The sequence below is a fragment of the Engraulis encrasicolus genome, chromosome 10 (assembly GCF_034702125.1).
Source record: "Engraulis encrasicolus isolate BLACKSEA-1 chromosome 10, IST_EnEncr_1.0, whole genome shotgun sequence".
Taxonomy (NCBI): Eukaryota; Metazoa; Chordata; class Actinopteri; order Clupeiformes; family Engraulidae; genus Engraulis; species Engraulis encrasicolus.
Genome location: NC_085866.1, coordinates 1,860,634 through 1,886,063, shown reverse-complemented (window position 1 = coordinate 1,886,063; position 25,430 = coordinate 1,860,634). Strand labels below are relative to the sequence as shown.

The following is a 25,430-nucleotide window of genomic DNA, read 5'->3' as shown; positions in this document are numbered from 1 at the left end:
TTCCTGTCTCGCTTCCGTTTCCATTGGGACCTGTTGTTTTGGTGTGAGGTTGGGCTGTGTTGGCCACCGAGAGGCCGCGGATGAACTGCGAAGGTGAGCATGTGTTCTGTTGTATTTACCGGCAATTGAGTTCTGTGACTTGGGAATTATAGCGACGCTTCCTTTTGCAGAGCGGCGTTACTCACCTGCATTTGTGATCGTTTGAAGCGCACTGTAACCTACGTGGCGCTTAGGAGCCAGGAGCTGGCTGATGGGGTGAGTTTGGTCTCCATCCTCTCGATAAGATGTCCTTCTGTTATTGCTGCCCCCCTAATACGAACTATCTTGATGTTTGTAGCCAGTTAGCCTGCTCGAGGTAATTGGTGTGGCGTGGCGATCCTTGGAAACGCTGTGCCGGTGACTCGCTTGTTTTAAGGTGCGTATAATGCCTGTCTGCTCTCTTATCCGCTTCCTTACTCCAGTACGCATTACTGATAGCAACTTTTCTATATTTGTAGCTTTCATCGGCGGCCCCTCCGGCAAGAACCAGCCAGTGTGGTGAGCCTACATGTTCTTCGGCTGCTGTTTCGCTGGATAATTTGGTTAGAATCTCTGTTTCGCCCCTGCTTCACCTGCTGCTTGTCTGTGCTTTGCTCTGCTGGGGTTGGGGAAGTACCCCGCTTGCTGGCCACGCTTACCCCTTTGCCCTGCTTATGTTTGTCTGAGGGTGCGCAGTTTCGGGACCCTTGCCTGCTATTCGCCAAGTTATTAGCACAGCCAGACTGGACAGAGACAATGTACTCTCAGGGAAAAAGAAAGGAGGTGGACTGATCATGTACATTAACAACAAGTGGTGCCATCCTGGACATGTTACTGTGAAGGAAACGGTTTGCAGTAAAGATGTGGAGCTACTGGCCGTCAGCCTACGTCCCTACTACACTCCAAGAGAATTTTCTCATGCCATAATCATCTGTGTCTACATCCCACCGCGAGCTGTTCCAGACATTGCCTGTGACATCATTCACTCAACTGTTGCAAAGCTACAAACACAGCACACAGAGGCTTTCTTTGCCATAACTGGAGATTTTAACCATGTAACCCTTGATTCCACCCTCACTAACTTCCACCAGTTTGTTGACTGTGCAACAAGAAAGAACAGAACAATCGACCTCCTGTATGCAAACGTGAAAGATGCCTACAGCGCCACCCCCCTTCCCCCACTGGGCTCCTCTGACCACAACCTGATCCATCTCCAGCCTTTGTATGTCCCCAAAGTACAGAGACTTCCAACTACCACACGCACTTTCAGGGAATGGACACCAGTAGCAGAGGAGACGCTGAGGGACTGCTTCGAGATCACAGACTGGCACTTACTACAGGGCAGTGATGACCTGGAGGAGGCCACAGCATGTACAACAGATTACATCAACTTCTGCATGGACATTGTTGCACCAACCAAGACTGTCCGCTGTTACCCAAATAACAAACCCTGGGTAACCAGTGAGGTCAAACAACTCCTCAATAGGAAAAAGAAACTTTTCAAGGAGGGTAACTTCACAGAGCTGAGGAGCGTACAGCGAGAGCTCAAAAGCACCCTCAAGGAGGCCAAGGTTGCATATGGGAGGAAAGTGGAAAAGAAAATGAGCGACAATTCCAGAGAGGCTTGGCAGGGGCTTAGAAACATCACCGGCTGTGGGAAGAAGAGATGCATGGTTGATGGCGACCCATCAATGGCCAATGACCTAAACCAGTTTTACAACCGGTTTGGCAACTTTGGCACTGGTGGAGGTCACTCAGTCGTCACCTCTCAAGCTCCCTCACCCCCCCAGCCCACACTTGACAACGACTCTGGCAACGACCCTGAAGATCACTTTTCAGCCGGCTCCGATCTCCCTCACTCAGAACCCCCCACTCTCAGCGACACTCCACCCTGTGACAAATACATGGACACTACATCTACCCATCCCCCAGCTCTGCCTATGGCCTCCACCCCGACCATCTGCAACTCTGCCATAGCACCCCCACTGATGGACACAGAAGGCCCACCAACCCCCACCGTCGCTACCCCCCGCTCCAGTCCCTCACCTCTGCCACTGGAAACAACTTACCCACCACCACCATCCACCCCTCCCACCCTCCCAAACCTCATTCGACCACAACCATCACTGACTATCACCTCTGAACAAGTCAGAGGGGTACTGAAAAAACTAAAATCCAAGGCAGCTGGCCCTGATGGCGTTTGTGCAAGACTGCTCAAGACATGTGCTGAGGCATTAGCTGAGCCATTACATCACCTGTACAATAGGAGTCTGCAGGAAGGAAAGGTCCCCACCATGTGGAAAACATCATGCCTGATACCCATCCCAAAGAAAGCACACCCCAAGGAACTCAACGATTACAGACCGGTTGCCCTCACCTCACATCTAATGAAAACATTCGAACGGGTGCTGCTGCGCTACCACCTCAAGCCCCAGGTACGACACGCACTGGATCCCCTGCAGTTTGCCTACCAAGAGAACGTGGGAGTGGAGGATGCTATCCTGTATCTCCTCCACAGGATACATTCTCACTTGGACAAGGGTGGCTGTGCTGTGAGAATCATGTTTTTTTTATTTCTCCAGCGCTTTCAACACTATTCAACCACTGCTGCTGAGAGATAAACTGGTGCAGATGGGAGTGGAGCCTGGCCTGGTGACCTGGATCACTGACTACCTCACGGAACGACCCCAGTTTGTAAGGATGGGTGACATCACATCTGAGACAGTGGTGAGCAGCACAGGAGCGCCACAAGGAACGGTGCTTTCCCCGTACTGTTCACTCTGTATACGACAGACTTCAGCTACAACTCTACGACATGCCACATGCAGAAGTTCTCAGACGACACTGCAATTGTGGGGTGTATCAGAGATGGTCAGGAGGAGGAGTACAGGGGACTGGTTGACGACTTTGTGGGATGGTGTCAAAACAATCAGCTGCACCTGAACACCACCAAAACCAAGGAAATGGTAGTTGATTTCAGGCGCTCCATCCCACCCTTGGTGCCTGTCTCTATTGGGGGAGAGAAAGTGGAGACTGTCAGCACTTACAAGTACCTAGGAGTGCACCTCGACAATAAACTGGACTGGTCCACAAACTCAGATGCACTCTACAGGAAAGGCCAAAGCAGGCTCTATTTCCTCAGAAGGCTGAGGTCCTTCAATGTCTGCAGCCGACTTCTGCTTATGTTCTACCAGTCTGTCATGGCCAGCGTGCTCTTCTTTGCTGCGACGTGCTGGGGAGGAAGCATCAGGAAGAGAGATGCTGGACGCCTTGACAGACTGGTGAGGAAGGCGGGATCAGTGGTGGGCATGGAACTGGAGACACTCACCTCAATAACCGAGAGCAGAACACTGAGCAGACTAGACTCTATTATGGACAATCAGCATCACCCCCTTAACGCCACCTTCACTAACCAACTGAGTCTGTTCAGCCACAGACTCCGTGCTTTCACCTGCAGGACTGACAGACTAAGGAAGTCCTTTGTCCCATGGGCAATTCAGCTGTTTAACAACACACAGAAGGACACTAAGAAGAACATCATCATAGGGGACTGGACTGCCTGAGATGCCAGAGCTGGCCCAGCCCGGGAAACCTCTTGGTGTGTGTGTGTGTGTGTGTGTGTGTGTGTGTGTGTGTGTGTGTGTGTGTGTGTGTGTGTGTGTGTGTGTGTGTGTGTGTGTGTGTGTGTGTGTGTGCTGTCCAATAACTGCACTAAGGAACTTTTGACCCTTGACCACTGGACATACTTGTTTTTCCTGCTTACCACAAGCAAAGACTGTGATCTGTCGGAGCTGGCCCAGTTACTGGGGAACCTCTTTGTGTGTGTGTGTGTGTGTGTGTGTGTGTGTGTGTGTGTGTGTGTGTGTGTGTGTGTGTGTGTGTGTGTGTGTGTGTGTGTGTTTGTGTGTGTGTGTGTGTGTGTGGTGTGTGTGTGTGTGTGCTTGCCTAAAACACTTACCTGTACTTTACTGTGACATTGTAAGAATGTTCAACCCCTATCATACTCTGTACACTGCCTACTTCTACATACTATACTATATCATAGATGTATCCATCAACACTTGTTGTCTACCTTAACTGACAGAGTATGTTTTTTTCTGCTTTGGTCTATCCCAACTCACAGAATGTCTTTTTGCACAATTACCTTTTCTACATTTATCTCTATTTTTTATTTTATTTTCCCCACCCTGATGACTATTCCTGTGTTTATTTTTGTCTTGAAATATGTCCATGTGGGCTTTTGTGTATTTGTGTATTTATGTAAGCTACTGGATACCTGAATTTCCCCCTGGGGATCAATAAAGTTACTCTACTCTACTCTACTCTACTCTACTATTATTTCTTTTCATTTCATTTACTTTGCATGTTTTGTTATTTTGCTTCTGCATGTTTATTTTGGTTTCCTTTATTTTGTTTGCTGCATGCTCCCATTTTGCTTGCTCTGCTTCCGCATGCCTGTGTGCTCTGCTGCTTGCTTTAACCATTTGTGTGCCGGTAGCTATAGCTATCCCTGTTGCTAAGGGTTATATGTGTGCAGTGCCTATTTTGTTTATTTATCCTTCTTTTCATTTCATTTACTGTGTGCATTATCTGTGTGTTTAATTTACTTTATTTTGCATTTACTTTATTTTGCATTTATTGTATTTATTTTGGGTTTAAGGTGGGATCAGGGAACTCTTGGTAACTGCTACCTCCCTCAGCAGTTTGGGTAGTGCTTAGGGTGTGTGTGAGTGTATGTGTGTGAAGGAGAGAGTCCTTACTTGTATTCCCTTTTTGGTCTAGTGGAACCCATTGAGTGTAGTACGTCGGCAGCCTGGTGGTGAGAGGAACCCCTTGTGTGCGCACACAGTGAAAGATAAGTAGTACTACAGATCCTTATAGGTTAGTGATCTCAGTTTTGCCCCAGGCTGCACGACCAGGTTCATTTCTTTCTCTCTCTTACTTGCGCTCTCTCTCCCGCTTGCGCTCTCTCTCTCTCTCTCTCTGTGTGTCTCTCTCTCTCTCTCTCTCTCGCTCTCTCTCTTGCTCTCTCTCTCTCTCTCTCGCTCTCTCTCTCTCTCTCTCTCTCTCTCTGGGGCCTCTCTCCCACTACCGTGTACTGTGCCCGATCGGGCTTTTTGCGACCTTGCACATTGTTTTCAATATTCTTGTCCTGCACATTTGTACAACAATAAAAGAGAATTATATTTGGGATCCCGTCTCTGTCCTGTGTATTTCGAACTTGTGCTAATTTAAGGTTTAGATCTTTCCTGGAGGTAAAATTGCCCTGCCTCTAGGTGGCGTAGTCGCTACAAACTCCTCCCCCTGCTACACTCACGCCTTTGTAGCTTGATGGTGGCAGTGATGGTTGTCAGAATTAGAAAGCTTTTTTTGCCCCAGTACTGACAGTCCAACAGCATGCTGTTGCCAACTGACAGGAGAGGATGTTAAAAAGTAGACTACATATGCATCAGGTGTGATACTGGTCTAACTGTTTTTTAGCAACCCAGTACAGTGAAAAAGGAATGAGGGTACCTTGATTTTCTCATAACTGAGTAATACATTGATTCATGTATGAAATTAATTATAGGCAATAACTTCATATACATAATACATGTATTTGCCTGATGGGACGATGTAAAAAAAGCTATTTTGACCGCAAGTGAAGGGCTCCCCCACCTCCCAAAAGCCAATTTAAACACTGGTGATCCGGATCGCCACCATTTTGTCACTTGTTCCTTTGGTCATTTCCACCGACTCCAAACATTAATCCAAATCCGTTCACAGGTTTTTGAATTATGCTGCTGACAAAAAGACAGACAGACAGACAGACAGACAGACAGACAGACAAATAGACAGACAAAACAGGTCATGAATAAATAATACTGTCATCTGTTGATTTAATTTGTTCACTGACTGTTTCTAAAAAAACGTCTGATGACGTTTATCACAGTGAGCACTTCCTGATACCTGCTAGGCTCTCAGATGTCTATCGAAGATTCACATGATGCATGTGTGGCCAGATGACAAAGCATGATTGTCACCAGTCTGTCTCACCCGGTGATGGCACACTCTCCTTAACGCTTAGCAGTTTTTTTCCACAGGTCATACTGCCAATTCACAAATCTTACCTTTTCCATGAATACTTACCACTGCCATCAAATTCTAAGTATTCATTATGACTGTGAAAATTGCATTTTTCATACAAGGAAAGGTGGTTCTTCTCCATTAAGTAATTTCCATGTAGTTATTGTTTTGTTTCCCTTATTCAATTGCAATACATACTTTTACTATGCATGAAAAAACACCACCCAAATTCAATAGATGGATTAGAGATACTGTACATGTCATTTTCAAAACGATAGAAATGCATGTGTTTATAGAACTTGCACAGTGCATTGAGACCCCCGACAACACATGTATCTTTCCCGTGTGTATTAGCTATACCATGGTTTACTTGCGATAAGTGCAAGGCCTTGACCCTCACCTTGAAATCTACCTTAGGGACTGATTCATATATCTGAAGGCTATACTAAAGCAGTACGTGTATATTCCTTACAGGATTCAGTGTTCCAAAAAAAAAAAAAAACATCTTAATCTGATTCCAGTTCAAACTGTTCTCCCAATGATGCACAAACTACTGTACCCAATGTGATTCCAGTTCAAACTGTTCTCTCAATGATGCACAAACTACTATACCCACCACTACAAAAGCAGGGTTGACTCAAACTCCAAGAATCCTATGGAGGTTCTGCCCTCAAGGGTGGTATGTAAGTGTAATGTCCTCTTGCGTAAGTCATATTACACTACACTTTAGGAAATGCCCTATTTTTGGCAAGCAGGACATTCCACTCGGACGACACGTAACAGAGGGAGGAGACTAGGTTCACTAAAGTCAAAATACAAATCAAACCAGTCAACAGCAGGACTGGAGCAGTGGCAGCACACATCATCAACTATCTGCAGAGACAAACCTGGGGAAGTTAAGATGGAAGTAAGTAGCCGACATCAACTCATCTTCATTCTGTGTATTTATACAATCTTTCTGCTCCGAGAATATTGAATATCCATGCATACATACATACATACATACATACATACATACATACATACATACATACATACATACATATGTAACAGGTTGCACTGTCCAGTGCAATGTAGTGTGTCCTTCAGCAGTTGCCACACTAATGACGTCACGGGAATCCCTGGTAGCTCAGTGGCTAGTGCGTAATTGGCAACAATGCCATTGTTTTTATAAAATCAGCTGGGATAGTAAGGCTCCGAGGAGCTCTCCCGGTGCGCCAGTATTCTGATGGCCTACCCTGTGGCCTTGCAGCTGATTTTGAGTAAGGTATGTGTCACCACTATATTTCTAGATGCTATCAAACATTTAGAAGTTGTGTAGTAAACAAACTCTTTTAATTACCAGGCTGAGTAGCCAGAGATCCCCGTGGCGTCCTACCTGCCAGTCGATTCTGGACGCAGTCCTTGTCGGTGTTGTGGCAGAGGTGAGCGTGTATTCTAAAGATCCTTTTTGTTATGTCACCCTTTGTGTAATATGTGCCTGACTGTTAACCTGTCTGTTCGTTCACCTGATTCATAGACACCTCAGAGGATCATCGAGGGTCTTATGGTGACGTTCGGTGGGCAGTAGCCTACTAGCTCACCGCTGTTTTGCCCTTACGAAATTGTTTAGCCTTTCTGTTTTGTTTGTTTGTTTCATTTTCTTTTGCCTGTCCGCCGCTTTAGCTTGTCACTTGTCATTGTACGGGGTTTGGCTGTCACAGTTCTAGGCCCATGTACGCTGCTCTAGTCGGGCGGCCATACAGTAGACTAGTAGTTTTGAGTGTGATTATACGGATTTACTCTGTGTGTAGTGGATATCCACACGTATTGTCATTTAATCACTTACATAGCGTAGTGAGCCTATGCGCGTGTGTGTGACTGGCGTTTACCATAGGCCCTTGGTTTTGTGCACGAGTGGTGAACTAATTTATTCTCAACTAGTAAGCCTGCCCGGCTGGCCTAGCTCGGTGAACCCCTTTTATCCTGTGGCAGCCAACCCCGTTCTAATGTGCATTACTGTTTTTATCTCAGCGGCGCAGGGTTTTAATTGACTACAATTGTATTAATAAAGAAAACATTGTTATTCCTTTTAAACAAAGGTACGTCTCTTGTCCATTCTATCCGAACCTGTTGTGCCTTATTGGTTGAAATCAAAATATATTCTGGGGTGGCAGTCCCCCAGTGGCGTAGTCGTGCAATTACAAGTATCAGCTTGATGATAATTATTTTAGGAAAAGTAACATCTAAAGGTCCACCTTACTACATTTTGGCTTCTAGTCGGCAGAGATAGATGGAACAAAGAGACATGTCCTTTTGTTAGTTTTGAGGTTTTTTTTTTTTTTGAAAGGCTGGTTTTAATTAGGGGCAAAACAGCGGTGGGCACAGCGTGGGGTGCCGAGCAGCAGAGCGCTGTGACCATCTCCCCCATCTCCCTGTGCACTGTCGTGGCCTTCCTGACCAACATGGAAGACGATTCCCAGGAGTGGCGGGAGATAAAGAACACCATGAGGCGGCAACAGGAGCAGTTGCAACAGATATCACAGTGGGTGGACGCTTTGCATCGGTCTCCACCAAGGTCGCAGGCAAGCCCCATCAGATGCTGGCGGTGCCATGAGCCGGGGCATTTTGCACGGGACTGTGATGGTGTACGAGCGCCATCCCGAGCACAGCCATCACCGGCAGCACAGCGGGGGGGCAATGGACGGCCTTCCCCACGTCAACCCACAGGAGGACAGCCGTCTCCAGAGCAGAGGACTCGCTGTTCGGGTGGGGTGTGGCCGGGCGTGAGGAGCTGGCCACCCATGCCCACTCCCTCAAGTTCATACTGTGTCCTCCTGCAATGTGTGTGCATGTGTGTGTGCGTCGCCTTGATGATGATGATCCAATTGTGTTTTACTTCATAGAATGGAATGTCAGTGTGAGTGGTGATCAAGGAGGGTGTGCGTACGGATACGCATGCCATGGAGTATGTGCATGTGCGTACGGTTCCCTGTGTCTGAATGCATCTGCTTGTGTGTAGGCTATGCACCTGCCTTCCCAGATGCTTGTGCGTAACCTACCAGTGTGAATGGGTGGGTCTGCCCTGTGTTTGTGCTGTGGACCCACCAGTGTGTGATTTGTCCAGAGCGACACTAGTTCTCTGCCTGGCCTGTCTGCAGTTGGGCGCCGTGTGAAAGTGCACCTGTCTGCCTGCGATGTGTGAATGTGAAAGCTGCCTGTGTGTGCGTGCGAAAGAAATGGTGATCCCATGACCCGGTACCATGGTTAACCTGCATCGGGGTATTTTTGGGGTTGGTCATTAGTGTGTTGTTTTTTTGTTGTGTCGTCGGGACGACGACAAAAACGCTGGGGGAAAATGTAACAGGTTGCACTGTCCAGTGCAATGTAGTGTGTCCTTCAGCAGTTGCCATACACTAATGACGTCACGGGAATCCCTGGTAGCTCAGTGGCTAGTGCGTAATTGGCAACAATGCCATTGTTTTTATAAAATCAGCTGGGATAGTAAGGCTCCTAGGAGCTCTCCCGGTGCGCCAGTATTCTGATGGCCTACCCTGTGGCCTTGCAGCTGATTTTGAGTAAGGTATGTGTCACCACTATATTTCTAGATGCTATCAAACATTTAGAAGTTGTGTAGTAAACAAACTCTTTTAATTACCAGGCTGAGTAGCCAGAGATCCCCGTGGCGTCCTACCTGCCAGTCGATTCTGGACGCAGTCCTTGTCGGTGTTGTGGCAGAGGTGAGCGTGTATTCTAAAGATCCTTTTTGTTATGTCACCCTTTGTGTAATATGTGCCTGACTGTTAACCTGTCTGTTCGTTCACCTGATTCATAGACACCTCAGAGGATCATCGAGGGTCTTATGGTGACGTTCGGTGGGCAGTAGCCTACTAGCTCACCGCTGTTTTGCCCTTACGAAATTGTTTAGCCTTTCTGTTTTGTTTGTTTGTTTCATTTTCTTTTGCCTGTCCGCCGCTTTAGCTTGTCACTTGTCATTGTACGGGGTTTGGCTGTCACAGTTCTAGGCCCATGTACGCTGCTCTAGTCGGGCGGCCATACAGTAGACTAGTAGTTTTGAGTGTGATTATACGGATTTACTCTGTGTGTAGTGGATATCCACACGTATTGTCATTTAATCACTTACATAGCGTAGTGAGCCTATGCGCGTGTGTGTGACTGGCGTTTACCATAGGCCCTTGGTTTTGTGCACGAGTGGTGAACTAATTTATTCTCAACTAGTAAGCCTGCCCGGCTGGCCTAGCTCGGTGAACCCCTTTTATCCTGTGGCAGCCAACCCCGTTCTAATGTGCATTACTGTTTTTATCTCAGCGGCGCAGGGTTTTAATTGACTACAATTGTATTAATAAAGAAAACATTGTTATTCCTTTTAAACAAAGGTACGTCTCTTGTCCATTCTATCCGAACCTGTTGTGCCTTATTGGTTGAAATCAAAATATATTCTGGGGTGGCAGTCCCCCAGTGGCGTAGTCGTGCAATTACAAGTATCAGTTTGATCATTATTTTAGGAAAACTAACATCTAAAGGTCCACCTTACTACATTTGATGTCACGGGGTGACAAGGTTTGGTCGGGGAGGGAACTAAAAATATTGTGCTTGTTCCCTTAGGGGCGCATTTCAGTGGCGCAATGGGGATGTAAACAGAAGGAAAATACTTTGGGTTGGACACAATTAACTTGGGGATAAGTAACATAATTAACTACAGGTGTGGGGTGGGAAGAGGGAAATCGTGATTGGGCCACACTGGTTGGGGGAAATGTTTTTATTGCACAGGAAGAAAGCTTCCAGCAGGACCGGTGGAGGACGGAGACGCCTGGAGAGCCTGGAGACGCCTGGAGAGCCTGGAGAGCCTGGAGAGCGAGCCATCCACGCTGGGAAGCTGCTGCAGGAGGAGATGGACGTGTGCCGGTAGCCGGTGCGGGACCAGGAGCGAGATCGAATGGAACAGATGATCCTACGGATCTGGACACGGCAGCCTGCGAATGGACGGGTGGAAGCGTGACGGCGGATGGACCGAAGACCGCGACCCGGATGCAGGTGGATCTCTGCCGTTGTGATGAAGACAGGAGGAGGGGTGAGGACGCTCCCTCCCTCGCTGAAGTTAAGTGCCCTTTTATCTCCTGGTGTCCGTGGCCTGCCGGAAAGCATGCTGTCCCAGGCTCTTGCTCTCTCTCCAGCTCACTCTCTCTTTATCTCTCTCTCTCTCTCGCACCGACTGTCTCTCTCGCTCCAGGCCGGTATGGCAAGTGAACTGATGAACTCTGGTCAGGATTGCTAACTCTCCCTAGCGCCAGCAATGGTGGTCGTCCCCTTAATTATAGTGTGCCGTGATATAGTGTGCAGTGCCCACCCATCACCTGGTTTGAAGTGTAGCCTACGATGTGCAGTGTTCGCGTGTGATTCACCACAGGGACAACCTGAGCTGTGTGCTTCTTATATTAAATGGAAACCTGACTTGGAACAGTTGACTGTGCTCCCCTTCATGTGCCTCACAGATTCGCTTCGAGTTGCGCTCGGACGTGCCGTGGTCTCCCTCCAGCCAGCTGGATGCCACTATTGGACTCTGACATGAACTAGATGCTGAACCCTCTCTGAGATTTGGACAGATCGTGGACAATCCCCCCCGCCTTACAGGCTTGTCTTAATAAATAAAATATGATTGTGTCAACATTGAAATTGGTGTCCTGGTATACTTGAGTAGGCATAGCATGCTCCCCAGGGTAATTGTTTGGTTAGTAAATGGGGGCGCCGTTTGAAAACACGAGCGCCACCTACCTGCGACACATACATACATACATACATACATACATACATACATACATACATACATACATACATACATACATACATACATACATACATAGGCTACATACATACATACATACATACATACATACATACATACATACATACATACATACATACATACATACATACAGTACATACATACATACATACATACATACATACATACATACATACATACATACATACATACATACATACATACATACATACATACATACATACATACATACATGCATACATATATACATACATACATACATACATACATACATACACACACACACACACACACACACACACACACACACACACACACACACACACACACATACATACTGTAGATGCAGAAGTACAACAACGCATTGAAATATTCATTGAATAATTGAACTCTTTCTGCACTGGGATTGTGCAAAACCTATATTGTCAAAGCAATGTTTGTTATTGCTTCAACCAGCAAACAATAATACATGTTAATATGTCACTAAGCTAGTGAAAGTCAAGGCATGCAATGCTACACGGATCCATTGACTTTCACTAGCTTAGCGACATGCTCCCTCTTTTAACTTGTCTTAAAGCAAGACAACGGCTTACATGAAAAATAAGACACTTTACCACCTTTATAAACCCTGGCCAACGATTTAAACTGTATTAAGCCCCAAAATAGTGGCATACCCCTTTAAGAGGAATTTCATATTATTTTCCTCTCCCACAGTATATTTTTTCTGCTATGTGTTTCCTGCTTCTTGTCTGATATTGCAACGACTGTTTGTTATGTTCAGATAGTGGAGAGACAGGTTGATAATGAAATTGCAGAAGAGGTATTCCAGTTCCTCAAAAGAATTCCACTGCATTACGCATGTACTGCTGGCCACATATCTCCCAATCTTTGCCTGTAAGATGACGCCTTAAAAACAGGTCTGACAAGAACAGCCATAATATGTATATTTCTTTTTGCTTCAGAATGTTATTACGGGCAGTCATGGGTAAGTGGTTAGGGCGTCAGACTTGTAGCCCAAAGTTTGCCGGTTTGACTCCCGGCCCACCAGGTGGGCTTTCGCTTACATGTCTCTGCTTTAGACCACAGTTTTACACTTGCGCCTTCGCAGTCATTTATGGGTATAGATAGTACACATGCATTTAGAAAATGAGAATACTTTTCAAATAAAAATATAATTGTGTAAACATTTTGTAAATATTCCAACAGAGCCAGCCAGAGGAGTTAAGAATTGTGCTTGTTGGTGACAGTGGATCTGGAAAGAGTGCAACAGGAAACACCATATTAGGGAAAAGGGCATTCACGATCCAGCGATCCTGGGAATCTGAGACCTTAACCTGCCAAGAGGAAAGAGGAGAGTTTGAAGGTACACCAGTGTCCGTGGTGGATACTCCAGGGAGCACAAGGCCCAATTCCACTGAGATTTCTAAATGCATCTCTTATAGTGCACCTGGTCCACATGCATTCCTACTTGTGATGCCACTGGAAATATTTACTGAAGTAGAGCGTCAAGTGCAAAATCTTCAACGGATGTTTGGGGAAGAGGCATCACGTTACACCATCGTCCTCTTCACCCGTGCAGATGAACTGCCAGATGGAGTCGCTGCAGAGGAGTTCATTCGTCAAAATCCATTTCCCTATGGTGTTGGATACCACATGTTCAACAACAGAGACGAGGATCCCTCTCAGGTCAGAGAGCTGCTGGAGAAGATCAAGAGAATGGTGCAGAGGAATGGAGGAAGCTACTGCATCAAGGCCAAAGGCTGGAAACAGAAGTATCTCCGTCCGTTTGCTACAGCAGTTGGTATTGGAGGTGGGATTGGAGCTGCTAGTGGAGGTACAGAAGGAGGAGCTATAGTGGCTTTTATCGGATCTGTTGTTGGGGCTGTTGCTGCTCTTACTGGAGGTACAAAAGATCTTGCTGCAGCTGTAGTTGTAGCTGTAGTTGCAGCTTTAGCTGTACCTGTTGTTGGTTTTGGAGGTGTTGCTGCTCTTTCAGCTGGTCTTGAGCTGCAGCTAGACATGGACCTGTAACATTCTGTGTAGCTCTAGGGGTTTATGTAATTGCATTTGTAGTAATGACTGCCCCTGCAGTAGTGTCTGGAGCTGCATCCATGTATGGATCTGGATCTGGATCTGGATCTGGATCTGGATCTGGAGCTGGATCTAGATCTGGATCTGAAGCTGGAGCTGGAGCTGGAGCTGTAGATGTCAGTGTAATTGCTGCTCTATTCGCTGGTTCCTCTGCTATGTTAGCTGCAGTTGCTAATGTTGCTAATGCAAGACCTGCTACTCTGGGTTCTGCAGTTGCACTGAAAGCTGCTGCTTTGGCTGGTGCTACGATTGCTGCTAAAGCTGGAGCTGCAATTTTAGCAGGAGGCTTTACTGTTAAAGCTCCATTTGAGGTGTTTGATGACATAGGCATACGTATTGAGGCAATTGTAATTATTGGTGGAGCTTCTGTTGGAGCAGGAGTGCCTGTGGCTGTTAGAGTGTATGCTGATTACCTTAAGGCTGTTGGTCCTGGTTTTACAGCTTTAATAGGAGTAGTTATGGTTCTGACTGGTCTGTTATGTGTTTGTATAGCACCTAGTTGTATTCCAAAGGTTGAAAGATTGAAAAGACTTGCTATTGTTTCTCTAGTTTCTGCTGGGGCTGCATTTGGAGCTGCTGCTGGCATACATGTTGCTGGTGTGTTAGGAGAAATAATAACCATACTCTGTGAGGCAGTGGCAATGTGGTTATAGAAGTGACTGGAGTCCATGTTGTGTAATCTGGTACCACTACAATGCTCTCTTATCAAATGTTGCTAATATGCCTCTTTTTGCTCTTTTGTATTATTCTTTTTTAGGCATAACAGAGACAGACCTAGGGGAAGAAAACAATAACTAAAATCAAACACACAGATAAAAGGAAAACCAAAAGGTGGTTATTAGTGGAAAAGGAAGGGAAAGTAAGTTTGTAAAGATCACGGCTGACACCTAATACGTCTGAGAGTATGGATTTTGAATAGGCCTATAGGATTGCAGTAAGTATTGAGTTTGGAGAGCAAACATATGAGAGACGTTGCAGGGTGTACCAGCTTTCAAACATGCATCATCAATGTCAGGGTATATTTTAGATAGTTTTGAAGTAAACGGCTGTAATCTCTGAACAATTTTAAACGGAATCACACTCAAACGAGCACAAGATGATGAGTTCCGGATTTTGTCAATGACCCCCTTACTGACATATTGATACTATGATACTATTGATACTAGGGCTGGGAATTGATCCAAATTTCCTGGATTGATTCGATTCCGACCCAGACGGTCACGATCCAATTCGATCCACGATTCGGTCCGATTCCATTCAATATTGATCTTCTGTATTGCTGGGTTGTTACTTCAACCCATTGCCCATACATAGAATTCTAAGGCTGGCTTTAAAAACCTAAATATCTCAGCTGTTGATGCCCACACAAACATGAAATACCATGGTAGCCTACATGAATGTGGAAGAGAGCTACTGGATGTGCTTGAGAAAATAGCACCCATAATCATCTGCAAAAGATTGATCCAAAAAGTTGTGAATCGATATCACACTTTTCAAACATGAATCCGATATTGGATCACGATTCGATCTTTTGAACCCAGCCCTAATTGATACTATTATTATTTTCTTTTCTGGAAAGGAAGGTGTATTGATTTTTGTTGCTTTGTTATCAACATTAAGACCAATTGTTTGTGTTGGTACGTCAAGCCAACACAATTACTATTTTTTCTTTAAGATATTATCCTATTCATTGTAATATTACTAGAGATGCACCGGATCCTGATTTTGAGGATTCTGCCGGATCCGGAATCGGAACCGGATCCAGTGCATCTCTAAATATTATTCAATAAAACTTCTTGATGGGGTGGGCTTGGTCACTTGTTTTCATCTAAAACCTTCAGTGCAAATGTAATGCCAGTTTTGTTACCACTGCAAAAAAACAAAACAAACAAAAAACACTTTTTATTATAGCAATATCTTTGTTTATTTGAATATATCCTATACATGTAAATGAAAGTGGTTGCTGGGGTCGGGTTGGTAGTGTTTGATACCACGTGTTATCTAAACCCTCCAGTGTCATTTAATATTTCCAGTAACCTTGGGGTTGGGACCCCACATGTAATTGCCTGGAATATCTATCTAGTGGTGAAAAAAAATGACAAAATATTGTCAATTAGTGTAACGTAATGTCTGGAGGAAATAAATGTGTATGGTCACTACATATGATAGCCTATGTCACAATGGAGACCCAGACCAAACAAGGCTGAGAACAGCTGATGCATTTCTGTCTTGGTTGCAGATGTATTCATTTCATCTTTGCCATGCTGTCGCAAGAATGTATATATATAAATATCCACCAGAGAACCCATCTTTCATGTTATAACTAGACTGCCTGTGCAGTCGCCTTCGACTGCTTAAGGTATATCCCCGAAACGCAACGCTTCCAGTCCCCCATCATTCCTACCACTCCCGTCCACCTTTTCATAAACGTATATGATAAATACAAAATATTAAAGAAATATATTTAATATATATACATAGATCAATGACATGCATAGGCTTAAAACCAAATGACTATTGTGAAAATGAGGAAAAAAAAAATGGGGCAAATGGTAACACTGTTTTAATGGTTTACAGTGAATATACCACATTAGGTACAGTGTTATAACCAGTGCAACAACATTTAATGCCATGTAATACCAGTGTAACACCATGTACCAATCTTGTACTTACATCATGTATTTGTGTGTAAGTGGTATTACAGGAATTGCATATTGTTACACTGGTATTACACTGTTGTTACATGGTATTAAATACATTATGCTGGTTATTACACTGTACCTAATGTGGTAGATCCACTGAAAGGGTGAACCTTTAAAATAAAGTGTTACAGGGCAAATCAATCCACCCAGTCAGAAGTTATGTGCCAAATGAAAATTCCGCCATTTTGAAATTATTGGCCTCCAAAATCTAATCAGTTCATGAATCTACCCTAGAACATTGAAACACCAAATCTGGGACAAATCCATCCAACTGGTCAGAAGTTATGGGCCAAACCAAAATTCAGCCATCTTGAATTCAGCCATCTTGAAAGTGTTGGCCTCCAAACTCGAATAAGTTCATGAACCTACCCTAGAGCATTAACACATCAAATCTGGGAGAAATCCATCCACCCAGTCAGAAGTTATGGGCCAGACAAAAAATCGGCCATCTTGAATTCAGCCATCTTGAAAGTGTTGACCTCCAAACTCGAATCAGTTCATGAACCTGCCCTAGAGCATGAACACACCAAATCTGGGAGAAATCCATCCACCCAGTCAGAAGTTATGGGCCAGACAAAAAAATCGGCCATCTTGAATTCAGCCATCTTGAAAGTGTTGACCTCCAAACTCGAATCAGTTCATGAACCTGCCCTAGAGCATGAACACACCAAATCTGGGAGAAATCCATCCACCCGGTCAGAAGTTATGGGCCAGACAAAAATTCGGCCATCTTGAATTCAGCCATCTTGAAAGTGTTGACCTCCAAACTCGAATCAGTTCATGAACCTGCCCTAGAGCATTAACACACCAAATCTGGGAGAAATCCATCCACCCGGTCAGAAGTTATGGGCCACACAAAAATTCGGCCATCTTGAATTCAGCCATCTTGAAAGTGTTGACCTCCAAACTCGAATCAGTTCATGAACCTGCCCTAGAGCATTAACACACCAAATCTGGGAGAAATCCATCCACCCAGTCAGAAGTTATGGGCCACACAAAAATTCGGCCATCTTGAATTCAGCCATCTTGAAAGTGTTGACCTCCAAACTCGAATCAGTTCATGAACCTGCCCTAGAGCATTAACACACCAAATCTGGGACAAATCCAAACATCCGTTCAAAAGTTATCGCGTTAACACGAAAAACGTGACGCGGCGGCGGCGGCGGCGGACGCGGCGGCGGCGGCGGCGGACGCGGCGGCGGCGGCGGCGGCGGCGGACGCGGCGGCGGCGGTGCACGCAAAACCATTACATCCCCGACGCTCCGCGTTTCGGGGATATAATAATGTATGTAGCCCTAGATATTATACATTGGTGCCACCTGGTGTTTTATACGGGGTTTGGTTGATATTGCTACCACCTGTTTTCATCTAAACCCTTCACTGACATGTAAATGCCACATATTTCACTTCACACTGCTGCATAAGTGTTTTAATTTAACTTCTTATTTTATTTAAATATACTGTTCACTGATAGTACACAAAAGTGGTTTCTGGGGTGTGGTTGGTTGTGCTTTGTATCACCTGTTTCTCATCTAAACTAGTGAGTGTAATCGAATGGGATGTCAGTTATAATTTGCAGATATTCATGTGTTCTATGCAATGCTGTCATGTGTAGACATATAAAGATCCACCAGACAACCCACAACTTTCGTATAATAATAAAGTAAATATACAGTCCCAGGAAAAAGTTTGTACACCCTTTGAAATTTCTTACCTTTCTGTCAAAATTGGTCATAAAACATGGTCTGATCTTCCCGGAAATCACAAGAAGGAACAACCAGAGTCTGCTTTAACTAATTCAACCCAAACATTTAAAATTTTTATATTTTCATTGGCTATAAGATGTAAACATTCACAGGACAGCAAGGCATAAGTAAGTACACCCTTGCATTGAATAGGTTTTAACCCTATGTTAGTCGCAATAACCTCAACCAGATGTTTCCTGTAGTTGCAGATCAGATTAACAAAACAATCTGGATGTATCTGGTCTCCCTCTTCTTCAGAGAACTGCCTCTCATCAGCAAGGTTTGTGGGATGTCCGGAGTGCATAGCTTTCTGGACTTTGTGCCATATAATCTCAATTGTTTTTTTGTCAGGGCTTTGACTAGGCTATTCCAGAATGTGTATTTCATTATTATGAAGCCATTCTAAAGTCGATTTGCTTCTAAAATATGGGTTGTTGTCCCATTTCAGCACCCATCCTCTTGTGTGCTTCAACTGTGTGGCAAACTACCTCAACTTTTTCAGTGAAATATCTCAATAAACTTCATTGTTCCACTGACAATAGCAAACTGACAAGGGCCTGAGGCAGCAAGGTAGCCGCATATAATGGTGTTCCAGCCACCATACTCAAAGGTGGAGATGATGTTTTGGTGAAGGTGTGGTTCTCCAGTTCTCCTCCAAACATGACATTGTGTGTTCCCCTGAACAATTCAACTTTGGTTTCAACGTTGGTCTACAGAATATTTTGCAGTAATTCTATGAAGCATATAAATGCTTTTTCGCAAACCTCAAAGGTGCAGCAATATTTTTTTTGGACAGAAACCCCATTCATTTTAGATTGGCAGAATGAATCCCATTTTAAGCTATTCTTGGTTACATCTCCTCTTCTGAGCATGGTGGCAGGAGAATCATTATATGCGGCTACCTTGCTGCCTTAGGCCCTTGACAGTTTGCTATTATCAGTGAAACAATAAACTCAAGTTTATTGTGATATTTTACAGAAAAAAACGTGAGGAAGTCTGTCACACAGTTGAAGCACACAAGAGTATGGGTCCTGAAATGTGACAACAACCCATACTTTAGAAGCAAATCAACTTTTATAATGGCTTCATAATAATGAAATACANATTCTGAAATAGCTCAGTCAAAGAGCTGACAAAAAACAATTGAGATTATATGGCATGAAGTCAAGAAAGCTATGCACTCCAGACATCCCACAAACCTTGCTGACGAGAGGCAGTTCTCTAAAGAAGAGGGAGACAAGATACAAACAGATTGTTTTGTTAATCTGATCTGCAACTACAGGACAAGTCTGGTTGATGATATTGCAACTAACTGAGGGCTAAAACCCACTTAATGCAAGGGTGTACTTACTTATGCCCTGCTCTCCTGTGAATGTTGTGGCCTTATGACCAATAAAAATATGATGACATGTAAATGTTTGGGTGGAATTAATTAAAGCAGACTCTGATTGTTCCTTCTTGAGATTTCCGGGAAGATCAGACCATGTTTTATGATCAATTTTGACAGAAATGTAAGAAATTTCAAAGGGTGTACAAACTTTTTCCTGGGACTGTACTTTCATACATTGGTGTCACCTGGTGATTATTTGTTGACTGATTGTTTCTGTGTTCATCTGTTTCTTCCTCCCCTGCTTGGCAACACATGAAGCAGCAGTGAGAAGTGTGAATTTCCAGCCAAACTGGATCCACCTTTACCATGTTTCCTAACAACTGTATTTTTATACTGTTGATATGGCTAAATAAACTTGAACTTGAACTTGAACTTGTTTCACCTTTCATCTAAAACGCTTAGTCATTTCGTTTATGTAGGATGGTGGGGAATCCGGAGCTGTGCTTCTAGATGACTCTTCACAGCCAAGTCTAATATACATCTAAGATGTAAACCCTTTCAGTATCATGTACTGCACCTAGTGTGTGAAGTCTAAGCATGCTTTCCCCACGCCTACACCATGCACAAAGGCACTATTCAGGTAGATGGAGATGAACGGAGAAATGACCACAGAGGGGGGAGGAGGAGATATATAGCTGCTCAGTCACAGGAGGAGGAGAGGTCAAATCTAGCATACTCCTTTGTTGGGACCCTGAGCAACAGCTAAATGTAGAGCACACCTGGCAACATCAATTTGATTCAATTCGATTTAAATTTTATTAGGGACCATATACAGTACAATTAAAACGTAAGTGTTGCCATTCCATGCATTGTACCAACCCCCCGGAAGGATATAAAGCATTAAAACATATGAACAAACTCATATAGATAATAAATACAGACAAATCACTCACATGAATGTCACCTACACCCCTTACAGAAATATGGAATTAATCAAATTAATAAAAATATAGTGTATAAATGATTACATCAGCTTGGTCACCTTTTTAGAAAGATAATTTTACTCCTGCTGTTCTGTATGAAACAGTACACTATTTGCACAATACAGTATAATGCACTTAAACAGGTTTTGATTTAAATTAATGACAGAAAATTACATAAAATTGGCATATATACTGTATAGTATAAGTTGTATAAGTCATGTATAAGTATGTACAGTATATGACCATAAGTATACTGTATAATAAATGAATAAAGGAATAAGTAAAAAAAAAAAAAAAAAGAATGGGTTAAAAGGATGTCTGTATTAGAGGCTTAGTTTAAAACATGTTTAAAGAGGTTACACATGTTTTCATCCAGGAAATAATACACAAACAACAATGCATCCTCACATAGCCATCATCTGTTTTCCATATCTTTCCAGACATCTGATCTGTTCAGCATCCACTTTCCCTGGAAATTCAAACAGGAAACTCAAAATATGCAAAGGAGGATTTTTTGTGTAGGATTTTTTGTATGCAGGTACAAAATGGGCACTAAAATGAAAGGTGTAATAAGACTATAGCACTTTGTTGATGCATTGATATCCTACAAAAGCCTTTCCCTCTCCATGTCCCTATTTTAGCGTTTCTCAACGTGGGCGCCAGTGCCCCCCTGTGGGTGTTCGAGAGCTGTTGGGGGGCGCGGGCAACATGGTCATGGAAGGGGAGGGGGCGATAGCAGAGATACTCTAGACAGAGATACGTCATTCTAGTTCATTTCTGTTATCCACTTTCTGTCGGGTGAACGCCCCTTTAGGAGACCTTCGGTTAGGAGACCTTCGGAATCCTGAGGTTGAGAATAAATGGAGTCCCCTTAGCGCTGTAGATGGCGGTAGCGCACTTCTCCTGCAAACACCTCAAAAGTACAAGAAGAAGGAGGGGACAACGCCCCCTTAGGGGACCCAACTTGACACTTTTGCATTGGCTGGGCGGGTTTCGAAGCCTCTTTATTACTTCACCCTCTTTGGCGATAGTGGTTTTTTTAAAGTGTGTTGAAACATCTACAGAACGCATAATATGTAATAGAATAATGAGGTAAAACCGTGCCAGCCTTTGTTATTAAGACTATGTGATGTTTGTTTATTTTGTGTGCATTTCAGTGCAGTGCGAGAGGGGCTGGCAAAAAGCACCTGTGCATGCCCTTTTGTCAGCTATGCACGGAGCCTCCTGAAAGTTTATTCCCACCGAGCTCGCAAACATCCTGGCACTACGTTTCAGCACAGTGAGTGCGCGCTACGTAGTGCATAGTACATAGTGCCCTAATTTGCACAAATTTGAGACATGTTGTTTTACTTGTTCTCAGATGTGTCATGTGGAAGCGCGATCTTGCACAAGGCAAGGCAAGTCTTCGCAGAGAAGCATCAGTTTGCTCACGTGCACATTTGTAGCTTTTGAGTTGTATTTTAAAGCAGCAATTGTAATATTAATTAGGGAGGGCCATTTTTCCGCAATTAAAAAGACTGTCATTTAAAAATATAGACGGCAAGGGAGGATAATTACTTTTCCGCTTTTGCACCCCAGCCTTCCTCGACCGGTCTTTTAACAAGATAAATAGTTTGCTTATTTGATGTCTGCAAAGTTATGACTGGCGTGCAATGTGGGCTGGACGCGGTCGTTGCTCTGGGAAGGAACGCGTCTTATGATTCTTGCTTTCCCCACATGCTACCACGTGCGGGGTTCAGTCAATCTGTACACATGCAGAGCAACAAGTGCCGCTGTCGTGTGAATTTGGTAGATTCTGGCACACTTAAGCTTAAGTTACGGTAGGCCTATGCTATGTAGGCCTAGGCCCATGCTATGACCAAAGCTTTTTATTGATATCTTCGCTTCTAAATCTGTGAGCAAAGGTATGACAAAAAGGCTAAAGGGATACGCAAGACAAAAAGATTGTGAATCACTGTCCTATGGCACTTGACAATTGGCTTTACTGTACAGGAACAGCTCAGCAGCACATTAGGGGTTTGCAGAGGTCATTAGCATCACGACGCATGAAGACGTAGAACAGCAGGTCAAACAGGGGATTCAGCGATGCCAGGATCTCCCCCGAATGCATAGGTGTTGTGAAAGTGCTGCTTTTGGTTATATACATCACAATCTGCACCCAAACAACAGGCAGGAATAGCACTGAGTACATGCACAGCACCAAGGCCAACACCGCCATGACACGCCGCTGGTCAGCAGGGGGCACTGTGGTCCTGGAGAGCGCTCGCCACGAGCCCACGAAGAAGAAGAGCACAGGAAGGTATGGTAGAAGAAGCACTGGAAGCAGAATAAATGGTGCCAATCTAAATACAAAGGAGATGGTCCATATGACAGCAGAGAAAGTCCAGATTGTGACTGACACGGCGGCTGCTGTCCTGAAGTTCTTGATATTCATGTACCAGACAGCATGAGCAATCATGATGTATCTCTCCGCTGCTATGTACACCATGAAGAACACATTAGCTTGCACTCCAAATATGTAAAAGTGCCAAATAATTTTAACTATATAACAATGGTCATCAATGCTTTGTGCCTTTAGTGTGGTGCAAATGGCATTGGTGGAGATTTGAAGTAGGTCAGAAATCAGCAAGTTTATAACGTATACGGGAGCAACCTGATCAGCGTTGACCAGGGTGGACAGCCTGTGCAGGGCAAAGCATATTCCAGGGAGGGCGAGAAAGAAGACGATCCAGCAGAGTACCATGATGGTGAATAGCGCATGCGGATCATCATTCGGGATGTAAGGACACCATGCGTTGGTCTGGTTGTCCATGCTGAGTTCTTCCATGCTGTTGTTTGTCTGGTTTCTGAACACCTCCATTTCTCTTGCCACTTGCCTCTCTGTCTGTTGACAAACCAAAGCATAACATTAACATTAGCGCGCTCAGACTCACATTTCATCACTCCTTCATAATGTGTCAGTTGAAGTCTTGTGAGGTCGAGAGAGAAGGTCCTACCTCGCATTATGCATTTTTGGAGCACCTGAAGATTTTCATGTTATTGGTTTACATGATGATTTTAAATCGGAATTAATAATTCAGATTTAAATAGATCAGATTTAAAATAATTTTGCTACGTGTATACATGGCACTTTCACTTAATTCTGAATAAACATCTGAGGAAAACAAAACATTTCGATTGGACAAGAGGAAACACGTGCTGAGCGAGCCAAATAAGGCGTGGAGGCGTGGTCGCCAACCTCCAGTAGGCCTACCTCCCTGTCCTAAAGGGAAGGCAGGTCATCTTCAGACATCAAATAATTACCTCAGCCTGGGTAAAACATGTTCCTGTGGTGTGGATGATTTAAAATGCTAATGTTAGCTTACCCGGCTAGCTAAGAAAAACAAGTGGTCAAAGGGTAATGTGGAGAAACTTTGTTGTGCTTCATCAGTTCGTGGTGCATTTTTACATCAATATATGTATGTATATGTATGCACTTAGAAAAAACTTTCATGTAAGAAATCGACCAGAAGTCTGCCATTTTTTCTCATGGAAGCAAAGAACATGGGGTCTTGCGCCATCGTGTGGCCAATGAGCATGCGTGGAACGACCGGAATTGTTGTTATGGAAGTGGAATAAAAGGTTAAATGACAGAGGAACGTGTTTATTCAGAATTAAAAGAGGAATAAATCACCCACTTTATTCTGACTTAATTTTAATTCCGAATAAACTTTATTCCGGTTCGGTAAGTGTGTACATTATGTTTTTAAAGTGGAGTTAAAGGAGAATTCCGGCCAGTTTGGATTAATATCCCATCTTGGGTGGACCGAGGGAAAGGGATGAAAGGCAAAACCGCGAGAAATTTTCATGCCTGCTGCGCAAAGTTGTTCAATTGCGCTGTTTTCGGTTAAAACCTGGCCCTTCGGGCACGTATTTGACCTGTTTTAAAGCTCCTAGCGTGCATTAAAACCCTTTTGAACGCTTTGGCCGTGGTGTGTGGGTCCATACAAGTCGATCTAGTGGTTCACATTTCCATTAGGTAGCATAGGTACGATACAACAGGAGTTTTCGAAAGTGGCGCACCTACCTCTTTCAGCTTCCGCCTTCCAACTACGTCCGCAAAATGGTTCGCCAAAGTGATACTTCATAGTAATCCATTTTATTTTTGTCCACCAAAGACGAGCCACAAGAAACATATTCACATGTTTTCATGCCCTGAGTTGTTATTGTCGCGCAGATTCACTTCTCTGTCACTGAACGCAGTGTAGTGACGTCACGGTGTCACATGACTCCTGGAAGGAATAATTCTTTATCTGTAACAAATATTCTGGTTCGAAAAAGATAACCATAGCCACCAAACTCTTCAATTGAACTACCCCAACGGAGGATCCATCTCAAAATATCAAACAGTATATTACGACAGCGCCTCTCTTTCTCGCTTAAGTATAATAACTGGAAGAGCGAATGGCGTTCCTTCCAGGAGTCATGTGACACCGTGACGTCACTACACTGCGTTCAGTGACAGAGAAGTGAATCTGCGCGACAATAACAACTCAGGGCATGAAAACATGTGAATATGTTTCTTGTGGCTCGTCTTTGGTGGACAAAAATAAAATGGATTACTATGAAGTATCACTTTGGCGAACCATTTTGCGGACGTAGTTGGAAGGCGGAAGCTGAAAGAGGTAGGTGCGCCACTTTCGAAAACTCCTG

The 25,430-nt window shown here is 44.2% G+C and overlaps 1 protein-coding gene across 1 annotated transcript; it reads left to right on the top strand.

Moving 5' to 3' along the window:
* Nucleotides 1-6,918: 6,918 nt before the first annotated feature.
* Nucleotides 6,919-13,918, top strand: LOC134456395 (GTPase IMAP family member 9-like). The gene is made up of 2 exons (XM_063207759.1): nucleotides 6,919-6,991; nucleotides 13,094-13,918. The coding sequence occupies exons 1-2, from the start codon at nucleotides 6,986-6,988 to the stop codon at nucleotides 13,916-13,918; spliced, it is 831 nt and encodes a 276-aa protein (XP_063063829.1). The 5' UTR covers nucleotides 6,919-6,985.
* The last annotated feature ends 11,512 nt before the right edge of the window (nucleotides 13,919-25,430 follow it).